Source organism: Megalobrama amblycephala, linkage group LG15 (assembly GCF_018812025.1).
Source record: "Megalobrama amblycephala isolate DHTTF-2021 linkage group LG15, ASM1881202v1, whole genome shotgun sequence".
Classification (NCBI taxonomy): Eukaryota; Metazoa; Chordata; class Actinopteri; order Cypriniformes; family Xenocyprididae; genus Megalobrama; species Megalobrama amblycephala.
In genome coordinates, this window is record NC_063058.1 from 20,115,359 (window position 1) to 20,135,468 (window position 20,110).

General features: G+C 41.2%; 1 protein-coding gene and 1 long non-coding RNA gene across 4 annotated transcripts in view; one reads left to right on the top strand and one right to left on the bottom strand.

Moving 5' to 3' along the window:
- Positions 1 to 3,667, bottom strand: part of LOC125247207 — a 19,642-nt gene extending 15,975 nt beyond the window's left edge. For 2 of the 3 annotated variants that reach the window (XR_007180039.1, XR_007180038.1), the window contains exons 1-2: positions 3,272 to 3,666; positions 1,797 to 1,940 (exon numbers count right to left, since the gene is read on the bottom strand). This is a non-coding gene — a long non-coding RNA (uncharacterized LOC125247207). Of the gene's footprint in view, positions 1 to 1,796; positions 1,941 to 3,271 lie in introns of all 3 variants that reach the window. The other variant, XR_007180037.1, reaches the window with a different exon arrangement.
- Positions 3,635 to 20,110, top strand: LOC125247206 (interferon-induced GTP-binding protein Mx1-like). The gene is made up of 13 exons (XM_048158436.1): positions 3,635 to 3,917; positions 4,297 to 4,493; positions 4,664 to 4,801; positions 14,926 to 15,080; positions 15,169 to 15,307; positions 15,414 to 15,612; positions 15,918 to 15,996; positions 17,395 to 17,517; positions 18,598 to 18,733; positions 18,848 to 19,003; positions 19,174 to 19,250; positions 19,343 to 19,558; positions 19,648 to 20,110. The coding sequence occupies exons 1-13, from the start codon at positions 3,850 to 3,852 to the stop codon at positions 19,870 to 19,872; spliced, it is 1,908 nt and encodes a 635-aa protein (XP_048014393.1). The 5' UTR covers positions 3,635 to 3,849; the 3' UTR covers positions 19,873 to 20,110.

Below are 20,110 nucleotides of genomic sequence, written 5' to 3' on the forward strand. Positions count from 1 at the left end.
AACTTCATTCTTACTAGTAAGAATGAAGTTGTTACTAGTAAGAATGTAGTTTTTACTAGTAAGAATGAAGTTTTTACTAGTAAGAATGAAGTTGTTACTAGTAAGAATATAGTTTTTACTAGTAAGAATGAAGTTGTTACTAGTAAGAATTAAGTTTTTACTAGTAAGAATTGTATTTCTGATATGTGAAATTGGAATTTCAACTAGTAAGAACTCAATTCTTGATATCAACAATTGAATTTGAATGGCAGCCTATGGTGACATTTCACTAGTGAAAATACAATTACAGATATCAAGAATTCTAGTTTTTACTAGTGGAAATTCAAATGTTGATATCAAGAATACATATTTCTGCGAGTGATGACATCATTGTTGATATCAAGCATTAACATTTTTATTAGTGGAAATGTTAATTCTTGATATCAACAATTGTCATTGTTACTAGTAGAAATGTAATTCCAGATATCAAGAATTAACATTTTAACTAGTGAAAATTGAATTGTTGATATCAAAATTTCATATCCTGGGAATGATTAAAAGTCAAAACGGCTTGCCTATTGCCTTTCCCAGGATATAAATTGCTGATATCAAGAATTCTAGTTTTTACTAGTGGAAATATAATTCTTGATATCAAAAATTAGCATTTTAACTAGTGAAAATTGAATTGTTGATATCAAAAATTAACCTTGTTACTAGTGGAAATGTAATTCTTGATATCAAAAATTGCCATTGTTACTAGTGGAAATTCCTGATATCAAGAAATAGCATTTTAACTAGTGAAAACTGAATTGTTGATATCAAGAATTCATATCCTGAGAATGAATAAAAGTCAAAACGGCTTGCTATACATGCCACTATCCACTGACATGTGTCACACCTTTTAAGCAAAGAGTATACAGTTTTTTAATAACAGAATGTAACGGAGTGCAGGTTATTAAGCACATTAACTCCCTTTCTCATGTAATGTGGTATTTATAAGGTTTTATGATTAGTATCATAACAGTCTCTGTGTGCTCAGTTGATACATTTCTGTACTGGCCCTTTAAAAGTTACGGTGAACTTGCTGGGGACCTTGAGGTTCTGGGCAGACCAAAGCGAGAATGGAGACCAGTGAGGGAAACAGGAACCAAATGACTGGAAACAGTGCCACTTCTAGCAGTCTAAACTGCTTCTCTAAAACTGAGGTCTGTGGGGTGAGTCAACTTCCCAGAGGATTAGTGGGCCCTTCCTCAACCATTTCCGTGGAGCTGAATGGATGTCCTTGTCAAGCTTTACTGGACAGTGGGTCCCAGGTCACCATTGTATGGTGACTGGATTGTCCATTTGGGTACTGAGCTCTTAGTTATCCATACATCCATAAGGGACAAATGGACAATCCAGTAAGTGGATGGATGGGTATCTGCGATAAGTATTTGGAATACCACTGGTCAAATACAATGGTGACCTGGGACCCACTGTCTAGTAAAGCTTGACAAGGACATCCATTCAGGTTCACAGAAATGGGAAGTTGACACCCCACAGACCTCAGTTTGACTCACAAATATGCCTACCATAAATATTCACCCTGTCAGTCCTAACTGTGGTGCAGTTGAGTGTGCTTATGCTCAGGACATATACAAGTCTCAATTTTATTCCCATTGTTGTGGAGGCAAACCTTCTAATTCAGTCGCCAGTTTGTTGTGGAAAAATTAAACATAATTATGATGAGGCTGATTTGGAAAAACAAAAAGGTTTCTTTAAAATGTTTTTATTCTTGCAAGAAGGTCAAATCAAACATTCACAGTCACATAGCCTACCTATACACAAATCCGCCGCGAACTCTATGGGCGCCGCCATCTTGCCTGCCGCCATTACTGCGTGCCTGCGAAGTGTGACGGTGTGACACTTGCCGGTGCCCTCTAATGACAATGAAAGCGCATCCTGCTCATTAAAGAAAATGTCTGGTGAAAGGGAACATTGGGTAGATGATGTCAGGCAGTGGCCAAAACTTACCGATAAAGGTAATTTATTGACAACATAATGTAATAATGTAAAAATGTAATGTAATGTAATTAAGAAGTGTATTAATTGATGACAACAATAAAACCGAACGCTGTCATTACTAGCTGTGTTGCTAATCTGTTCACAAGCTTCACAAGTTTTCAAATATATTATTAGGCCATCCTTAAAAATATTCTTGTTTGCCATAACCGGACCGACCCTGTCAATTTAGGACCCAATTAATTATTTTTTCCCCTTTTAGTCCGACCTACTTGCCGATTGTAATTGCGTTAAGACCCACGGATTTTTTTTACTCTTCAAACAGCTAATACAAATGCAATAAAATGTGAGACACACGCAATTGACGCTTTTCACACGCTCTCACGCCACACATCCATTTTCTCACGCACAGAAAAATCGCGAAGTAAAGAGGACACAGAGACCGACAGACTAGACAGAGCAGGTTACTCATGATAGAAAAAAAATCTCAGCTCTCAGATTCTGTCAATTTTATTACGAAATTCAAACAATAAATACCGTTTTGGTGCTTGTAAATGTGACATGCTAGAAATACAGATTAAAAAATATTACAACATCAAACAACGTATAATGTTGTTATGTTCTTGTAAACATGTTTTTCAAAATGGATTTATGTATTCACAATTACCTTCGTCTGAGGTAAATCTCTCAGAAATGACCGAACGCTGTCAGCTAGCAGCCCCTCACACAGAACCTGTTTTGGCTGATATGTGTACTGTATTAGGCTACATCTTTATTATATTTTTACTTATATCATTAAATAAAGTTGTTATTATAATAAAAAATGCATTATATTTAAATTGTTATTTTTAAATAATACTGCCAGCTGATAGGGCTCTCTGTATGTTTACAGTTAGGTGAGTTGTTTTTTTCTTGAGAAAAATTAATGCCTACCTTGTGTAGCCTACCTAATATTTATCCAAATGAGTCAATATTAAATCAAATCACAATAATAATTAAATAATAATAATTGAATAATTGAATTAAAATAATAAAAAAGTGTAGCTTACCAGAAATTGTAGCCTATATGTAAACATTGTAACATGTCACTAAACCTAATAAAATTCAGCTTAGTTACTAAAATGTTTTGACAATCACAATACACTTATTGTGATGCAATAAAAAAAAAATATTTAAATTTTTTACGACCTACCGACCATTTTTTATTTTTTTGGCTGTTACAGCAAACCAAAATATTTTTAAGGATGGCCTTAGCCACGACCAGTTGTAGCAATAAAATACATGTTCTTACAGGTATTCAAGATTATTTTATTAATCATCTGGCATGCGATGAGCTTCAGAACCTAAACTACAAGGTCAGAATTACATGAGCTCCGGATGGATTGGCCAGATACTGCATACCATCGCTACTTCTGCTACTTCCTTAGCAGCAAGGCACGTAGTAATGGCGGCGCTGCTTTGCTTCCGTATTTCGCCGGATTTGTGTATAGGCCACTCAGTCCCCAGTCAAAACAACTCCTTACATGGTATTTAGCTAAACTGCAGTAGATGCTTACACAGAAAAAAAGCTGCATATAGGTTGCACAAGTTTGAGCCTCTAAAAACATGTTTATCACAAGACAAACAGAAGGGGGGGTCTGCCAGCCATACCTTAGCCTCCCTGGTATTTTTCCAGAATCTCACAGAATCTCTCATCTACTTTTACTTTCATTTTTATCAGGGGGTGGGATACATTATAAATTCAGGCTGACACAGGATTTGTTTCTGTTCAGCATCGCTACAAACACTGTGCTTGGATAAAAACATTTTGCAAGGCACTCAAAAAGTAGGATATTATAACAAAATTTGTTTTTCGACTCAAGACAAGATATGTTTTCTTACTTCTCAGACAGCAGCAGTGCTCATCACGACAATGTGGAGCATTCTCAAAATGAAAGGTTAGTGTAAGATGTGCAATTATCTTGTTAATTAACTATGAGATACATGTTTTATATCCTCTCATAGGCCTAGTTTTTATATTATTTTTTAGTAAGCTCTGGAGTAAAAAACAAACAAAACAGAAATGATAATTTATACACATTGGAATTTTATTAATAGCACAACTCATTTACAATTTAAAAGATCATTTTAAAATAATTTAAGAATGAATAAAAAGAAAATGAGAATGAAAAATAAGAAAATATGAATGAATAAAATTAATAAAAACAGATTAAAACCAATAAAATGACTAAAAATATGCATAGTAAGACGTAAACTGAATAAAACAGTGCAATCAGTGAGATTTTAGAAATAAAATGTACATTTTTATATTCACAGACAGAAAATGAAGGGAGAGGTTCACAGTCATTTTGAGGACAGCATTCGTCCTTACATTGATCTGATCGACAATCTGCGGTCAGTTGGCATTGACAAGGATGTCCCATTACCGCATATTGTAGTGATTGGAGACCAGAGTTCTGGAAAAAGCTCTGTGTTGGAAGCGCTTTCTGGAGTTGCATTACCAAGAGGAAGCGGTGAGGACTGGTTTTATTCTACATATATTGATATTCATATATATTCAAATAAAATGCAAATAAAAAGAGAATGTTTTCTTTTGTCAGTATCTGTTTTTTGTACAATGTATTTGTCACATAATGTTCACTGTAATTCACAGTAATTGTTAACTGAACTGTGTTTACTATAGGAATTGTCACCAGATGTCCACTAGAGCTGAGGCTGAAGAAGGTAACAGGTGGAGTCTGCTGGAAGGCTGTTCTATCCTACGGTGATAAGAAAACTGAATTTGTGGATTCATCATTAGTTGGAAACCACATAGAAGCAGGTTGGGAAAATGCCTGCAAAATCTTTTCTTTCTTTCTTTCTCCAGTTTGTTTAAAGCTTCTAAAAATACTATTATGTACTTGTTAAATGTATGTTGCTGAGAGATGCATACCAATACTTTTCTATAAAGTTTGCTTTGGCATTCCAGAATTCCAGAAATTAACCTCAAATGAACTTACACTGTGTCTGCACACCAGACGCGAGTGGCGTAATGTGACGCATCAAAAGATAATAGAACACATTATAATCAGTGATATTCCCGACAATGAACAGATTCCCTGTTCTATTTCTGACGTAGTCCAAGTGCTTTGCAACAGTCGGTTAGTCGTGTTCAGTGTAGACAGCTTTTAGCTGTTGAAAGAAGTTGCGTCTGGTGTAAGGCAAGCCATTTTAGCTTAAAGTTAGAAAAAGTTAGTTAAAATTAAGTTCCCTTTCAGTCGGTCACTTTGACGTTACGTCAGAGACTGACGAAATGGGGTCTCGCCCGAGAGCCCAATCACCTTCGAGTGTTAACAAAACGAGCTAATGATACGAAAAGTATCTTGGTCTGCGGAATTTGCATGCGCAAGCTCCGCCCCACACTGTGGGTATATAAGGAGCAGCGAGAGCAACTCGCATTCAAGCTTTCGCTTCGCAGCCAAGCACATCGTTGCTTTTCACCGGAGTGTGTTCTATGAGCCTGCAGTACTGGTGTGACGGCGCGTTTCAGCGGATTCCAGTGTTCCTGTCTTCGCCTGTTTTCCCCTGAGCGCTTCAATACTAAAAGAGCTTTTTCCTCCTAAAAGAGTGACGGGTTTAAACGGTTGAGTCTTTTTAAAGATGTCATACCTCCCGTGTGTTTTTGGATGCGGTCGTTATATGGCTCCTCTTGACGGCCATGATTGCTGTCTCACGTGTTTGGGCTTCCAGCACGCTGAGGCGGCTTTCGTGGATGGTTCATGTTCTCATTGCAGGAACATGACCATCAAGATGCTTAGATCTTGACTTGATTACCTTAAACAGTATCGAGTCCCCTCTGCCACACCCCGATCTAGTTCCTCTTCTCATGAGGGGGCTACTTCGGTTGGTGGCCAGGGTGATCTGAGGGTTACGGTGTGGAACACCCCGACGAGTCAGCCTCCTCGGGCCGCGCCCCCCTCCCAAGCATCTCAGCCGGTGGAGCTTCCGGTGGGCTCTGCTGCCTCCTCCTCTGGGGGACCCAGCATCTCATTCAGGGATAATTGTATGTCGATCGCTGCATCTCAAGGCGGGTTTGAGTCCTTGGGAGATGACGATTCGGCTGCGTTGCCTCCCTCTGAGAGAGCGGCGTCGTCCGAGTCAGATCGCGAGCCTACACCCTGGCCGCAGCGAGGAGATGGCCGTGGGAAGGTGGCACAGCCCGTCTCTGCCCCTCCACCTGCCAAGCGTCAGGCTAAGAAGCGGCGTTCCTGAGACGGGCGACCCGGAGTCGGAGATGTCAGCTCTTCAGGAGACGGTAGCAGGGCTGCTCCTTTCCCCGCTGGAGGGTTGGGGGAGAACCACTCCATCCTTTTCACCAAATCTTCACTAAAAGAGCTGTTTCCTCTACCTCCGTGTCCCAAGAGGGCGCGGATGACAGTGTGGTCTGTCTTTCCGCACCACTTTCATCCCCCCATCCACTAGATTGGTTTGCAGCGATAGACCTGAAGGACGTGTACTTTCATGTCTCCATTCTTCCTCGACACAGACCGTTTCTTCAGTTTGCTTTCGAGGGGCAGGCATTTCAGTACAAGATTGGCCAAGGTTTGGGCTGGCCCTGTCTCCCCGTGTCTTTACGAAGGTCGCGGAGGGAGCTCTTGCTCTTCTCAGGGTCCAGGGTGTCCGTATTCTCAACTACCTCGACGACTGGCTGATTCTAGGACACTCTCGAGAGCAGTTGTGCGAGCACAGAGATCTAGTGCTCAGACACCTCGCCCGTCTGGGCCTTCGGGTCAACTGGGAAAAGAGCAAACTCTGCCCAGTGCAGAGGATCTCTTTTCTCGGTATGGAGATAGACTCGGTCGCCATGTACGCGCAGCTTACGAGCGAGCGCGCGTATAATACGGCGACCATAGCGTACATCAACCGTCTGGGCGGTCTATGCTCTCGCCGTATGTCGCAACTCGCCCGCCTTCTCCTTCTATGGAGTCAGAAGCATCTGAAGTCGCTTCGTGCCATTCACATTCCGGGCCGACTCAATCGTGCGGCCGACGAGCTCTCACGACAGCAGTCTTGCCCTGAGGAATGACTCCATCCCCAGTCGTTCCAGCTGATTTGGGAATGGTTCGGAAACGCTCAGGTAGATCTGTTTGCCTCTCCAGACAATGCCCATTGCCAGTTGTTTTATTCTCTGATTGCGGGCACCCTCAGGTCAGATGCACTGGCACACAGCTGGCTGCAGGGTCTACGCAAGTATGCGTTTCCCCCAGTGAGCCTCCTTGCACAGACTCTGTGCAAGATCAGGGAGGACAAGGAGCAGGTCCTCATGGTCACCCCTTATTGGCCCGGCCGGACCTGGTTCTCCGAACTGATGCTCATTGCGACAGTCCCTCCCTGGCCGATTCCTCTGAGGAAGGACCTTCTTTCTCAGAGACGGGGCACTCTCTGGCACCCACGTCCAGATCTTTGGAGACTACTGGACGTGTGGTCCCTGGACGGGACGCGGTTGGGTTAGGTATCTTACCACCTCGGGTGGTAGCTACCATCACTTCGGTGCAAGCCTCGTCTACTAGACAGGTTTATGCGCTGAAGTGGAACCTCTTCGTCACTTGGTGTTCTTCCAGGAATGAGAACCCTCGGACATGTCCGGTCGGGTCTGTGCTTTCCTTTCTTCAGGAAGGGTTGGATCGAAGGCTGTCTCCTTCCACCCTTAAGGTCTATGTGGCCACTATTGCCGCCCATCATGACCTTGTTGAAGGTAAGTCATTGGGTAAGCACGACCTGGTTGTCAGGTTCCTTAGGGGGGCAAGGAGGCTTTTTCCTCCCTGTCTTTCACAAGTTCCCTCTTGGGACCTCTCTCTGGTTCTTTCTGCTCTCCAGAGAGCCCCCTTTGAACCCTTGCTCTCGGTTGAGCTAAGATTTCTATCTTTGAAGACTGCGCTTCTGACGGCTTTGGTTTCAATTAAGAGGGTTGGGGACCTGCAGGCTTTCTCTGTTGACGAAGCGTGCCAGGAATTCGGGCCGGCTCGGATATGTGCCCAAAGTTCCCACCACTCCGTTCAGGGATCAGGTGATGAACTTGCAAGCGCTGCCCACGGAGGAGGCAGACCCAGCCCTGGCACTGCTCTGTCCAGTACGTGCTCTCCGCACTTATGTAGACAGAACTCAGTGCTTCAGGACTTCAGAACAGCTCTTTGTCTGTTATAGAGGACAGCAGAAGGGGAAGGCTGTCTCCAAGCAGAGGTTAGCCCACTGGTTAGTGGATGCCATTGTCTTAGCCTACCAGGCTCAAGACCTGCCATGCCCCCTGGGAGTGAGAGCTCACTCAACTAGGAGTGTAGCCTCCTCTTGGGCGCTGGTGCATGGCGCCTTGCTAACAGATATCTGTAGAGCTATGGGCTGGGTGACACCCAACACTTTCGCGAGATTTTATAATCTCCGCGTAGAGCCATTATCCTCCCGTATAATCGCCTTTTCAGGCCAGTAGCTGGATTGGCTCGGTGTCATCGCTTGCTGTGCCATTCCACTCTACGGATTGGATGTGTGCGCCATTCGTCAGTTGAGTTCCTCTATTCAGAACCCTGGGTTCCTCGGGCACTGTCTATGTCTACACTTGCGTGCATGCCCCTTCGGTCAGCCCTTGTGTTGGACTTGGTGCCTCCATGTGTTGTGATTCCCCTCTGGGTAATCCCACGTGTGTATTCCACTTTAAGTCTCCTTGGGAGCATGTGTCTTCCCCTGGCAAGCCACTTGCTATCTCTGACATGTAATTCCACCCTGCGGGTTGGTTACCTCAGTATTTCACCGCTCTGCTGGTGGACTTCTGTAAGACCTCCATGTGTAGGCAACCTGTTAGCGTATTCCTGTTGGAATATGCTACCCAGTGCATTCTGTGTTTGTGTAGTACTTTTTGCGTGCTTCGCGGCAAGGTGCTATTACTTACACCGTCTCACTGGAAGACAGCTATTGTGGCATTTTGGTAGGGACCCCATTTCGTCAGTCTCTGACGTAACGTCAAAGTGACCGACTGAAAGGGAACATCTAGGTTACGTATGTAACCCTCGTTACCTGAAGGAGGGAACGGAGACGTTACGTCCCTTTCCACAATTGCTGTTCCGCTGAACGGCCGGGCCACTTGGCTCGGCTCCTCAGCGAAGACTTGAATGCGAGTTGCTCGTGCTGCTCTTTATATACCCACAGTGTGGGGCGGAGTTTGCGCATGCAAATTCCGCAGACCAAGATACTCTTCGTATCATTGGCTCGTTTTTGTTAACACTCAAAGGTGATTGGGCTCTCGGGCGAGACCCCATTTCGTCAGTCTCTGACATAACGTCTCCGTTCCCTCCTTCAGGGAACGAGGGTTACATACGTAACCTAGACGTTTTTAATGTTGTTTATATGTCTATGTGGTGTTTTTAATATGCTTTAAGACAAACCATGTGCAAATTCATAAGTCAGCACAATTGCTGATTATTTTATGTTTGAAACTGCAGTAAACCAAAAACTAGCGGTTTGAAATCGGTGGTGTTTGGTTACAAGGTAGTCTGTGATGTCACAATCACAACAACGTGCCAGCAGCCTTTAGCATATCATTAACTATGACTGCTCTGAAGCAGGAAAGTCTTGAGAGAAGCCAGGTTATCCCAGTAAATTTTCGGTTGATTCTTTAAATCAAGTATAGAGCTCTCTAATTCAATTGTTACTAGTAAGAAAAGAATTAGAGAGCTCTGCAATTAAATATAATTGTAGAGCTCTCTATTCAGCACTACCTTATTATTACAATTACGCCTCATGCATATTCACAAAATGGCAGATGACACTCCAGGTTGTTTAGTAAAGCCGTTTTCAATGATGAACAGCAACGTAGAGGTTCTAATGATCTGATATAAGCATTATATAGCCTACAAGAAATAGGCCTAACTATTTTTGGTGTTGATTAAAATCATTATAACACTATAGCATTATTGATTATGCTTTATAGACAAAAAATAGGGTACAACGGGTACTGACCTAAAGCGTAAGTGTTACAGTACCTATGGTGTATAAAGCACACGACGAGGAGATAAGATACAAACAAGTCTTTTACTAGATAATCCAACTGGAGAGTACAGGAACAGGACAGGAACAAACACCAAGGTACGAACGACATCCGACAACTAACTGAACAGATACAGAACCTTAAAGGTACCGTTTTTCGTGGTTTTTTGAAGCTTTGATTGTGTTTATAGTGTGCAATATAACATGTGTTCATGTTTCGCGTGTAAAAAAACAGTATTTTTCACATAATTTACTTATCTGTATACCGCTGTTTCCACTGTCATAAAAACGGGCTGATGACTTCCTTGTTCTATGAAGTCCCTCCTTCAGAAATACGTAACGAGTTCTGATTGTGCCAGCGGTTCCTGTGTTGTGATTCGACAGCTCTGAGTGCACTGTGCCCGGAAAAGTCCCGCCTCTTACCATAACGTGGATATGCATGCGCTCAGTATTATTGTAAACATGTCTTTAATTTTACCCTATCAATTTGAGCTGGAATCAGACCCGGTGATTGGACTGCGGGATGAAAATAACAGCGTTTCGACGACATGGCGACAAACACACTCTACAAACGCAACGCTTGTGTATTCCTGTGGGCGGAGGTTAGTCAAAAAACTGTTTTAGTGACGTCATTAAAGAAGGAAGTAGAGGGATGTAGTCCAAACTGGCCGTTCGATGTAGGCGACTTCTGTTAAATAAAATATCTCGCTTGGCATTGAACTTTGAGCTTTAAAATTTTACAGATTTTATTTATACTCTAACAACAACATTACACACTAACTAAAGTTTGAAACATGGGATCACAAAGAACGGGACCTTTAAAAAGACAAATGACAGACAGCTGTGATGAATGGGATTAGTGTCCATGGATACTGATTGTGGCGGGAAACTAGAACAAAGGAACATGTGACAGATAACAGATGACAAACTAACTGAAAGTCCACGTGACTGTGACATTACGCCCCCTCCTGGAAAGGCGCGTCCTCGCGCCGTAGAGAGGGAGGAAGATGACGATGGGATACAGATGACGATGTTGGAGGTGGTTCAGGAGGTGGACGGCTCACCGGGAGGAGGCGGAATAAAGGAGTCCAGGGTGGTGCAGGAGGTGGTGAAGGATGGTGGATGGCCTTAAACAGGGGCTGCAGGATGTTGAGCCAGGCCACAGCCAGGATGGTGCCCCACGGTGGCGTTGATGGAGGGAGGAGCCAGGGAAGGTAGAGGTAGACCGCCATGGGGAGGACCGCAGTCAACGACGGCGAGGATGGAGCCCACCGCGTAGTTGACATGCTGAGGTGGTGGAGAGATGGTGAATATCCAAGCGGCCGCGACGAAGCCGCAGTGACGACCTCCGGCGATCGAGGAGGGGATCCGGAGGTCTGAGGATGCGTTGGAGCGACCGAGGGCGGAGACGGAGTCTGAGGTAGGGCGGAGCAAGCCGTAGTGGAAGGGGTGGAGGACCAGAGAGCAGCGGATGGTCCGTAGGTCCGCAGCGGAGGCGCAGCGATGTCTGACCCAGGTGGAGCCGACGTTCTGAGGGAGTCCAACGTGGTCGATGGTCACTTCCGAGGTCGAAGGTGGAAGGAGCGCAGGCGCAGGGCGATGGATGGAGACATCTCGAGAACGTCCGAAGCTGGAGGCGGAGCTTCGGGCTCCTCGTGCCCAGGAGGAGACGGATTCCGGCAGGCCCGAGATGGTACCACGCTACTGAGAGGAGGTGGTACTGTGGGACTGAAGGGAGACGTAGACGACTGGATGGCACAGATGGCTGTGGACTGGAAAACAGGCTGGAGTTCCATGCAAAAATCCACATACTGTAGTGAGTCACAGGAGGGTTGGCATTTAAGTGGGAGAGGTGCGCTGGACGGGACCAGCACTACAGGGGACAGAACAGGAGCGAGAAAAATGTCCTCTCCACACTTAGAGTCCAGTAGCGTTTCCACAAAAAACTCACTCTCAGTAGCGGGGGGGTGAGCGGGGCTCACTTCCAGTCCCTCGACGTCCACCAACACTCCCTCGGCGATGGTAGGTTCGGCCGGCTCACACACCTGGTCAGGTTCACACTGCTCGGGCTCCGTGGCGATGTTACCCCCGATCGCTCTTGTATGCGTGGGTGGCTCGATCGCGGTGGTCTCCGTCGTGCTACCTGCGGTGGGCTCAGGTCGAAAATCCTCGCCGTCCTCAGCACTGGCTGGGGAGTGGGGCTGGTGGCAACTCCGACGGTGAACGCTGATCCACAGGACGCCAGCACCCACTCCACATATGACATGAAGCTCCCTCGAGGACCCTCCCCGGACAGCTGTGCTCGTGTGGTGTTGTTGAGTCCGGTGTGCAGTAGTCCGGGAAGGAGGTCTGATGTGCGAGATCCAGATATACTTCTAAATGTCTCTCGAGGGAGCTTTCTCCCTGCTTAAGGCACAGTAGTTGAACGGCAGGGTCCATAGTGAAAGCAGGGGTGAAACACGGAAACAAAAACACTGAACACGAAAACAAAAAGAAAATACAAATAACAAACACGTCGCTTACTGTTTCGGTCGGGTGTTCTGTTACAGTACCTATGGTGTATAAAGCACACGACGAGGAGATAAGATACAAACAAGTCTTTTACTAGATAATCCAACTGGAGAGTACAGGAACAGGACAGGAACAAACACCAAGGTACACACGAACGACACCCGACAACTAACTGAACAGATACAGAACCTTAAAAAGACAGACTGATTAACTCAAAAGACAGACAGCTGTGATGAATGGGATTAGTGTCCATGGATACTGATTGTGGCGGGAAACTAGAACAAAGGAACATGTGACAGATAACAGATGACAAACTAACTGAAAGTCCACGTGACTGTGACAGTAAGGTAAGCACGTGCTAGCCAGACGGGATTTAAACTTGTCAGCTGAAGGCTCGTTTGGTTTGTAGACAAAAAACGTACCAACCAAGCACAATGTTCTTCACCATTCCTGATTTATAACACACACTCAGGCCCTATCCACAAGGAGACGGGTTTAGCTGTATACGCAAAAATTTTGTATCGTATAGGCATTTCGTCCAGTTGGATCTGGCCAGGCCCGGATTGGCTAATCGGGAGCACCGGGAGAATTCCCGGTGGGCCGGTCTGTTTATTTGGCCGCGAGGGCCAGTGTTGTCATGGCACTGGGTTGAAATATGGATGCTCTAGAAACTGTGGACGCGGCCAAATGTACTAGGCTGAGTAGCCAAACTTTTTCCTAAAAACCATTCAGTGACGGATTTAGGCCTGGACGGCCCAGGGCGGCACGGGGCACCCGCACAAGAAAAAACAAACAAACAATCAAACAAACGAATGCTCGATCGGGTTTTTACCGCTCATTTGCATGCACCGTCAAATCCACCGTTAAATCCACTTTAATAAAGATCTACATTTCTAAATTTCATTCATAGTGATAGACATGAAAAATGTGCCTGGGTTTAGTGGACGATTACTACCATCTACTGGAAAGAAAACACTTAATTAAATTAAAATTAAAATAACATGAATTTTTAACTACAGCCACTAGATGGCTAGAGAATTAATCAATGGTTCACATTATAAAATCATTATTATAACTATAAAAATAACTCTATATCAAATTTTAGCATTTTTTGTACTATCATTTGTACTATTATGTGTATTTGAAGATACTTTTGAAAAATACAAATTATTTACAAGGCTGTAGAGAACAGTGCACTATTGCAGACTTATATACTGAGGTTTTAATTACATTATTTTAATATAGTCAGTCGTGAATTAAAGTGGGCCGGTCTAAGACATGAAACTCTAGGGCTGAAAATGAGTCCCAATCCGGCCCTGGATCTGGCGTTTTCAGAAGGCGAAACCGCTATTTTTTGAAACCGGGTCCCGAAGTGGATAAATGTGAAAACGACGCTCTTGCATTTCTGTGTGTACAGCCAATATTTTGTGAAATGATGATGTCATCACCCCACGTGTCGACCCTAGTCACAAACTGCTAACAAAACAGCAACGACAACAACAATGGTGGACTACATGCTTGTGTTCATACTGCAGAAGCTACTGAGCCTATTAGCTTTACTAAAATAAAGCTTTATTACTAAGCATTACTTAAGTTTGTATACAGCGCGCAAGGTTTATGCGCATGCTCCAAGTCTTATTCTCCATTTTTAGTGTATCTCTGTGGCAGAATTACAGCACCACATACTGATCTGGCATGTATACTACGTCGTTTTAAGTCGATTACAGTGGTTTCTTGTGTACGCAGATATTTCTGGAGATGAAAAAAGATTGGAAAGAAAGTAAAAAAAAAGATCAGATAGAGAAATCTCTGGCTTCATGTGGATGTAGCCTCAGTTCAGTGTGGTTGTGCGGCTGTCAGGGCAGAAACAAAAGCTGATGCTCTCCATATGTTTTTCCAATATCTCCGGAAATACGCTTTCAAATGTAAACTGCGCAAGCTTATTTTGTTCATTAGATCAAAAGATAAAAAAAAAAAAAAAAAAAACTCACTTTTATCCACCCAAAGACCCTCTCCTCAAAGAAATAAGGACAAAAAGTGGTTGAAAGTGGACAAAAGAGACGGATTAAAATACCAGGTATAAACGTTTCCTTCTTCCACTTGTGATCCAATTGAACAAAACACCTTTAAGGAGCATTGCCGACTCGAAAATCTGTGCAATGGGAAAATCCAAGAAAAAGAATGTGTAAGTGATGGTATGGGACAATCTTGTCAAATAGTTCCAAGTAGGATACTAGGTATAGTCATTTGTAATTGTAGCACACACTTCTCTGTTACAATGTGTTAACTCTACTGTAGTCTGCTGTATTATACAACAGATAACCTTTTAGCCTTGCATAACCATGCAGGAGTACTCTGTATTAATCTGACCAATGCATTCAGGTTGAGAAACACATTTAATGTAGTATGTGTGTGTTACAGCCCAGAATGAGCTGGCAGGAAAAGGGGTAGGAATATGTGATGACCTCATCACCTTAGAGGTCATGTCACCAGATGTGTGTGACCTCACACTGATCGATCTACCCGGAATTGCCCGAGTCCCAGTTAAAGGACAACCAGATGATATTGGAAAACAGGTGAGCAGTTCAATCTGATTTTGCACTTTACATTTAGCATCAAACTAGTAACAATCAGATTTTTAAGCTTTGTCTTTATGTCTTATAGATCAAAAGTCTGATAACAAAGTTTATTGAGAAGCCAGAAACTATAAACATGGTAGTGGTCCCTTGTAACATTGACATTGCAACAACAGAAGCATTAAAAATGGCACAAGAAGTAGATCCTGATGGCAAAAGAACTATTGGTAATTTGCAGATGATCTGGACAACACCTATTAACAAACATCTTAAAGCACTTCTGTCAGCAAATTTGCAGATTTTACTAAATATTTTTTTTCTCCATTCTCTCAGCCATTTTGACCAAGCCAGATCTCATTGACAGGGGAACAGAGAGGAACATTCTGGACATTGTTCAGAACAAAGTGATTCCTCTCCGCAAAGGTTACATCATGGTAAAGTGTAGAGGACAACAGCAGATCAATGAGAACATTTCTCTGGAGGAAGCGGCACAAATGGAGAGAGATTTCTTCAAAATGCATAAAGATTTCAGGTTAAAATCTGAAAAGAATTTTTAACCTTTTGACCAAAACATAACATTTTTGTTCTCTAAAATGTATGATTTGCACTGTTTAGATCAGGCTGCTTTTCCCCTCCATTCCAACCAGTTTTCTAGCTTTTGTTCTGAACTTGGAAATGGTATCCTTAATATTATATTTTATAATTTTAGTTTGTTAGTTTAATGTTAGCAATGTTCACATTGGCCAAAGCGCAGTTATGATTTTTTTAAATACTAGGTTATCAAGCTAGGCTATACAGTATACCACCTTACAAAAAGTGTCTTTTATTTTTCTACAGATGTCTCTTGAATGAGGAAAAGGCGACTGTTAAATGTCTTGCAGCCAAACTGACTCAGCATCTTGTTGATCATATCAAAGTAAGTTTCTAATGGTCAAGGATGCAAACCTCATTTTGAAATAGGGAATCACTGTTGTCCCCATTGTAAAACCAAATGTTTAAAAATGTAGGAAATTCAACATTTAATAGAAAACACTTATTTAAAAATAAAAAAGACGGTCACATTTAGCCTACCATGTTTTAGCAAATTTTTTGCTAAATCCAGTCTATTTCAATAGGAATCCACGGAATCTGGAATTTTATGTGAAATGTAAATATTGGAATGTTTTCAAAGTGGACATGTGGATACACCACATTGACCAAAAGAAAGCTGCTTGATTTGAAAGTGACTTCTGTGTGAGCTCTGCTTTATACACTACAATACTGACAATGAACCTTTTTTGTCTGCAAAATTTAGCCAAAATTGCACTTACGTGCTTGCACTTTAAAGGATATGGAAATTTATATTGCAGATGTTTGATAAAAAATTGTGTATTTAATTAATGTATATTGTTATTTTAAAGATATGAAATTAAATAAATATAAAAAATGATATAAAGACAAAAGTATAAAGGTAAAACTTATTATAGTTAATACAGTTAACTCTTTCCCCACCAGCGGTTTTTAAAAAAGTTGACCACCAGCATTTTTGATTATTTTCATAAAACTTTAAAACCCCCCAGAGTATTTTGTTGTATGAATATCTGAACAAGCAATATATCAAAAGAAAGGACAGAGCCTCTGCAAATACTTTATTTTATATTCACCCTTTATTATTTTTTTTTGATAAACACTTGAATGTGGATAAGTTTCACAAAAACAAAGACAACAACTAAGCAATAAGAAATTATTTCTATAAGAAATTATGCTTCTTCTTTGCTAGTGTTTTGATCCAGAGATCCTGTACTCTGTCAGAAGATACTAGTACTAGTGCTTCCCACTGTATAACAGTGAAAACAAGGGTTGCTGAAAAATTCTTTCAATGGTGGGGAATAAGAGCCAATGAAACTTACTGAGGTCACGTATAACTCATTTAATCATATAAAACAGATTGAAAAGTGAACTTGAAGCTTATTCTTAAACAAACCCCAGTGAAGCATTTTCTCATATCTGTAATTGCTTGCCTTATTCACCCATCAGGAATTAGTATCCCTGCTACAACCAGTGCTGCTAAAATCTGGCCTTGGATGTTGCTGCCTTGCAGAGTTTAGCTCAAAACTTGTTCAAATTCATCTACATGTAACTCTGAAGACCTTTATTAGCTTGTTCATGTGTCTTTGGGCTGGCACAGGGCAGTGGCCCCAAAAATTTAAATTAGGCATCTCTTTGGTTTTGAGCCTAAATCTCTGTTCATATTTGTACATCTATTGAACATAGTGTGTTCCAAATGTATAGTGTGATTTTACCTTGATTTATTTTTTGAACCATTTTTTGTCAGAAATCGCTGCCACTGCTCAATGAGCAGATAAAAAAGCAGCAGTGTGACCTGAGGAATAAGCTCAAAGTATATGAGGCTGGACCACCACAGGATCCTAAAGGGGCCAAACAATTTCTCATTGAAGTAACAATTTAAAACTACTTTCATTTTCTTGCTTGTCAGAGTTATTATTTGGAATCCAAGCAGTTTGTGTGTCAGTAGTTGTGTACCAAATTTTGTGATTATGCATCCATAAGATGCTAATTTACATTTCTGCCAATAATTGGTAACGGTAATGGCTAGAATAAATAATTGCAAAATTGCCAAAACAAATAACTTAAGTAAGCAAGTAATTTATGTGAGTTTAATACGGAAGAGGATTAGGGCCGAGCAATAATAAAAAAACAAAACCATCTCAAGATTAAAATTGTTAAATTTCAAGAAAAAAGTCTAGATAAAATGTTGAGAATAAAATCATTAAATTACATGAAAAAAGTTGTTAGATTATGAGAACAAATTCGTTAAATTATGAGAAAAAATGTCTAGATAAAATGTTGAGAATAAAGTCATTAAATTACGAGAAAAAAGTTGTTAAATTGTGAGAACAAATTCGTTAAATGATGAAATTTTTCTCATAATTTAACGAATTTGTTGTCATAATCTAACAACTTTTTTCTCGTAATTTAATGACATTATTCTCAACATTTTATCTCGACTTTTTTCTTGAAATTTAACACATTTTTTTCTCGTATTTTAACGAGTTTATTCTCAACATTTTATCTCGACTTTTTTCTTGAAATTTAACAAGTTTTTTCTCGTAATTTAATGAGTTTATTCTCAATATTTTATCTCGACCTTTTTCTCGAAATTTAACAAGTTTTTTCTCGTAATTTAACAGGTTTATTCTCAACATTTTATTTAGACTTTTTTCTTGAAATTTAACAAGTTTTTTCTCGTAATTTAATGAGTTTATTCTCAATATTTTATCTCGACCTTTTTCTTGAAATTTAACAAGTTTTTTCTCGTAATTTAATTAGTTTATTCTCAACATTTTATTTCGACTTTTTTCTCTAAATTTAACAAGTTTTTTCTCGAAATTTAACAACTTTAATCTCGAGATGGTTTTATTGTTTTATTATTGCTTGGCCCTAATCCTCTTCCGTAGATTAATGTTATTATTTAATGTAACTTTTTAAGTAACAAATGTCATTTTTGTTCTCACAGATCTTAACAAGATTCAATGATCAAATCAAGTCCTTATCATCAGGAGAGCTGATCATTAAGGAAAATTTGTTTGTTCAGCTTCGGGCTAAATATAAAGAGGAGTGGAATGATAAACTTAATGACACAAAGACATCTTGTTAGTATATTTTCAAATTTAAGAAACATAAGTTTTAATTGTCTCTGATGTTTGTGCTCTTCAAATGAAAAAGTCAATTAATTTCAAAAGAAATCTGTCTTGTTCCCAAACAAGTTCATAATTTGATTGAAGAGAGGATAGCATGTAGCCAGGATTTCAGAGGGAGGGAAATGCTTGGCTTCAGCAACTACAAAATGTTTGAGGATGTTCTGCAGAAGCAAGTGGCCACACTTAAAGGACCAGCCATCGACTTACTCAACACCATCAAAGGTACCATCACATCATCTTCATGTTTAAGATCTTTCTGGTCACAGGGAAATTTTCCATTATAAAAACAAAAGATGAGATTACACCTAAATAACACCAAGAATGATTTTGTATGTAATCTGAATTGTGATTTGTGGCTATTTGTCATTTTGATTTTTGTATTTTTCTTGAAGACATCATCATCAAGCAGTTCACTGATGTAGTGAATCAATGTTTCGAGAAATACCATCGTCTTCTAGACATCACTATGGTAAATTTTGATCCCTATTAGTGGTAAACAAAACTAAACAATCATCCGATTTTAATCAAGCTTCCTCTGTACTTCTTCACTTGATTCTATAGGACAAAATTCACAACATTCAATCAATCCAGCAAGAGAAGGCAGAGCAGAGGATCTCAGAGCAGTTTGAAATGGAAAACATGATCTACACTCAAGATTCCATCCACTTGAAGATCTTGAATGAGATTACCGACGAGATAGATAAATTTTCAGAAGATAAGTTACCAATCTTTGACATAAGAAGCAAGTACAGTGAAATGCTGCAGGCATATTATGAGGTAGATCTTTAGTTTTCAGTAAAAAAATATGAAGTTTGCTCAGAGATGGATGAACTGCAGTGCTTAGTCCCTCTGTGATTTTCTTTCAGATTGTGGTGCAGCGGATGGCGGACCAACTACCCCTGATAATATCCCTTTTCATGCTGAAGCAGACTGGCGACCTCCTGCGTACAGACATGTTGAGTTTACTGGATGGGGCAGATGTCAGCGAGCTCCTGTTTGAGGCCACTGATATCAGCATAAAGCGCAGAGACCTACGAGCTCGCCTGGACCGTTTGAGTATCGGTCAAGAAAAAATCAGCAATTTTATCTGAGCAATGTACTGACTAGAGGAAATGCTGACCATATGTGTATCAGTATAATCAGGGTGCGATTTGTAGGGGGGGATTTATGTATCCCTCCCTCTGCTGAAATATTTTTATCCCCGATGGGGATAAAAAAAATATCCCCCCCAGGTGATGCTACTCCACAAACCATCAACAGAGCATATAAAATACCAAAAATAAAAATCTTTTTTTAAAACATTGACTAGTGAAACGCTGCGTTTATATA

Bases quoted from the DNA above. Each gene is read 5' to 3' on its own strand.
- LOC125247206 (XM_048158436.1), top strand. From the start codon at position 3,850: ATGTTTTCTTACTTCTCAGACAGCAGCAGTGCTCATCACGACAATGTG. The intron at 4,802-14,925 runs GTTGGGAAAATG...TGTGTGTTACAG, and splicing joins TGGAAACCACATAGAAGCAG to CCCAGAATGAGCTGGCAGGA. The intron at 15,308-15,413 runs GTAATTTGCAGA...CCATTCTCTCAG, and splicing joins TGATGGCAAAAGAACTATTG to CCATTTTGACCAAGCCAGAT.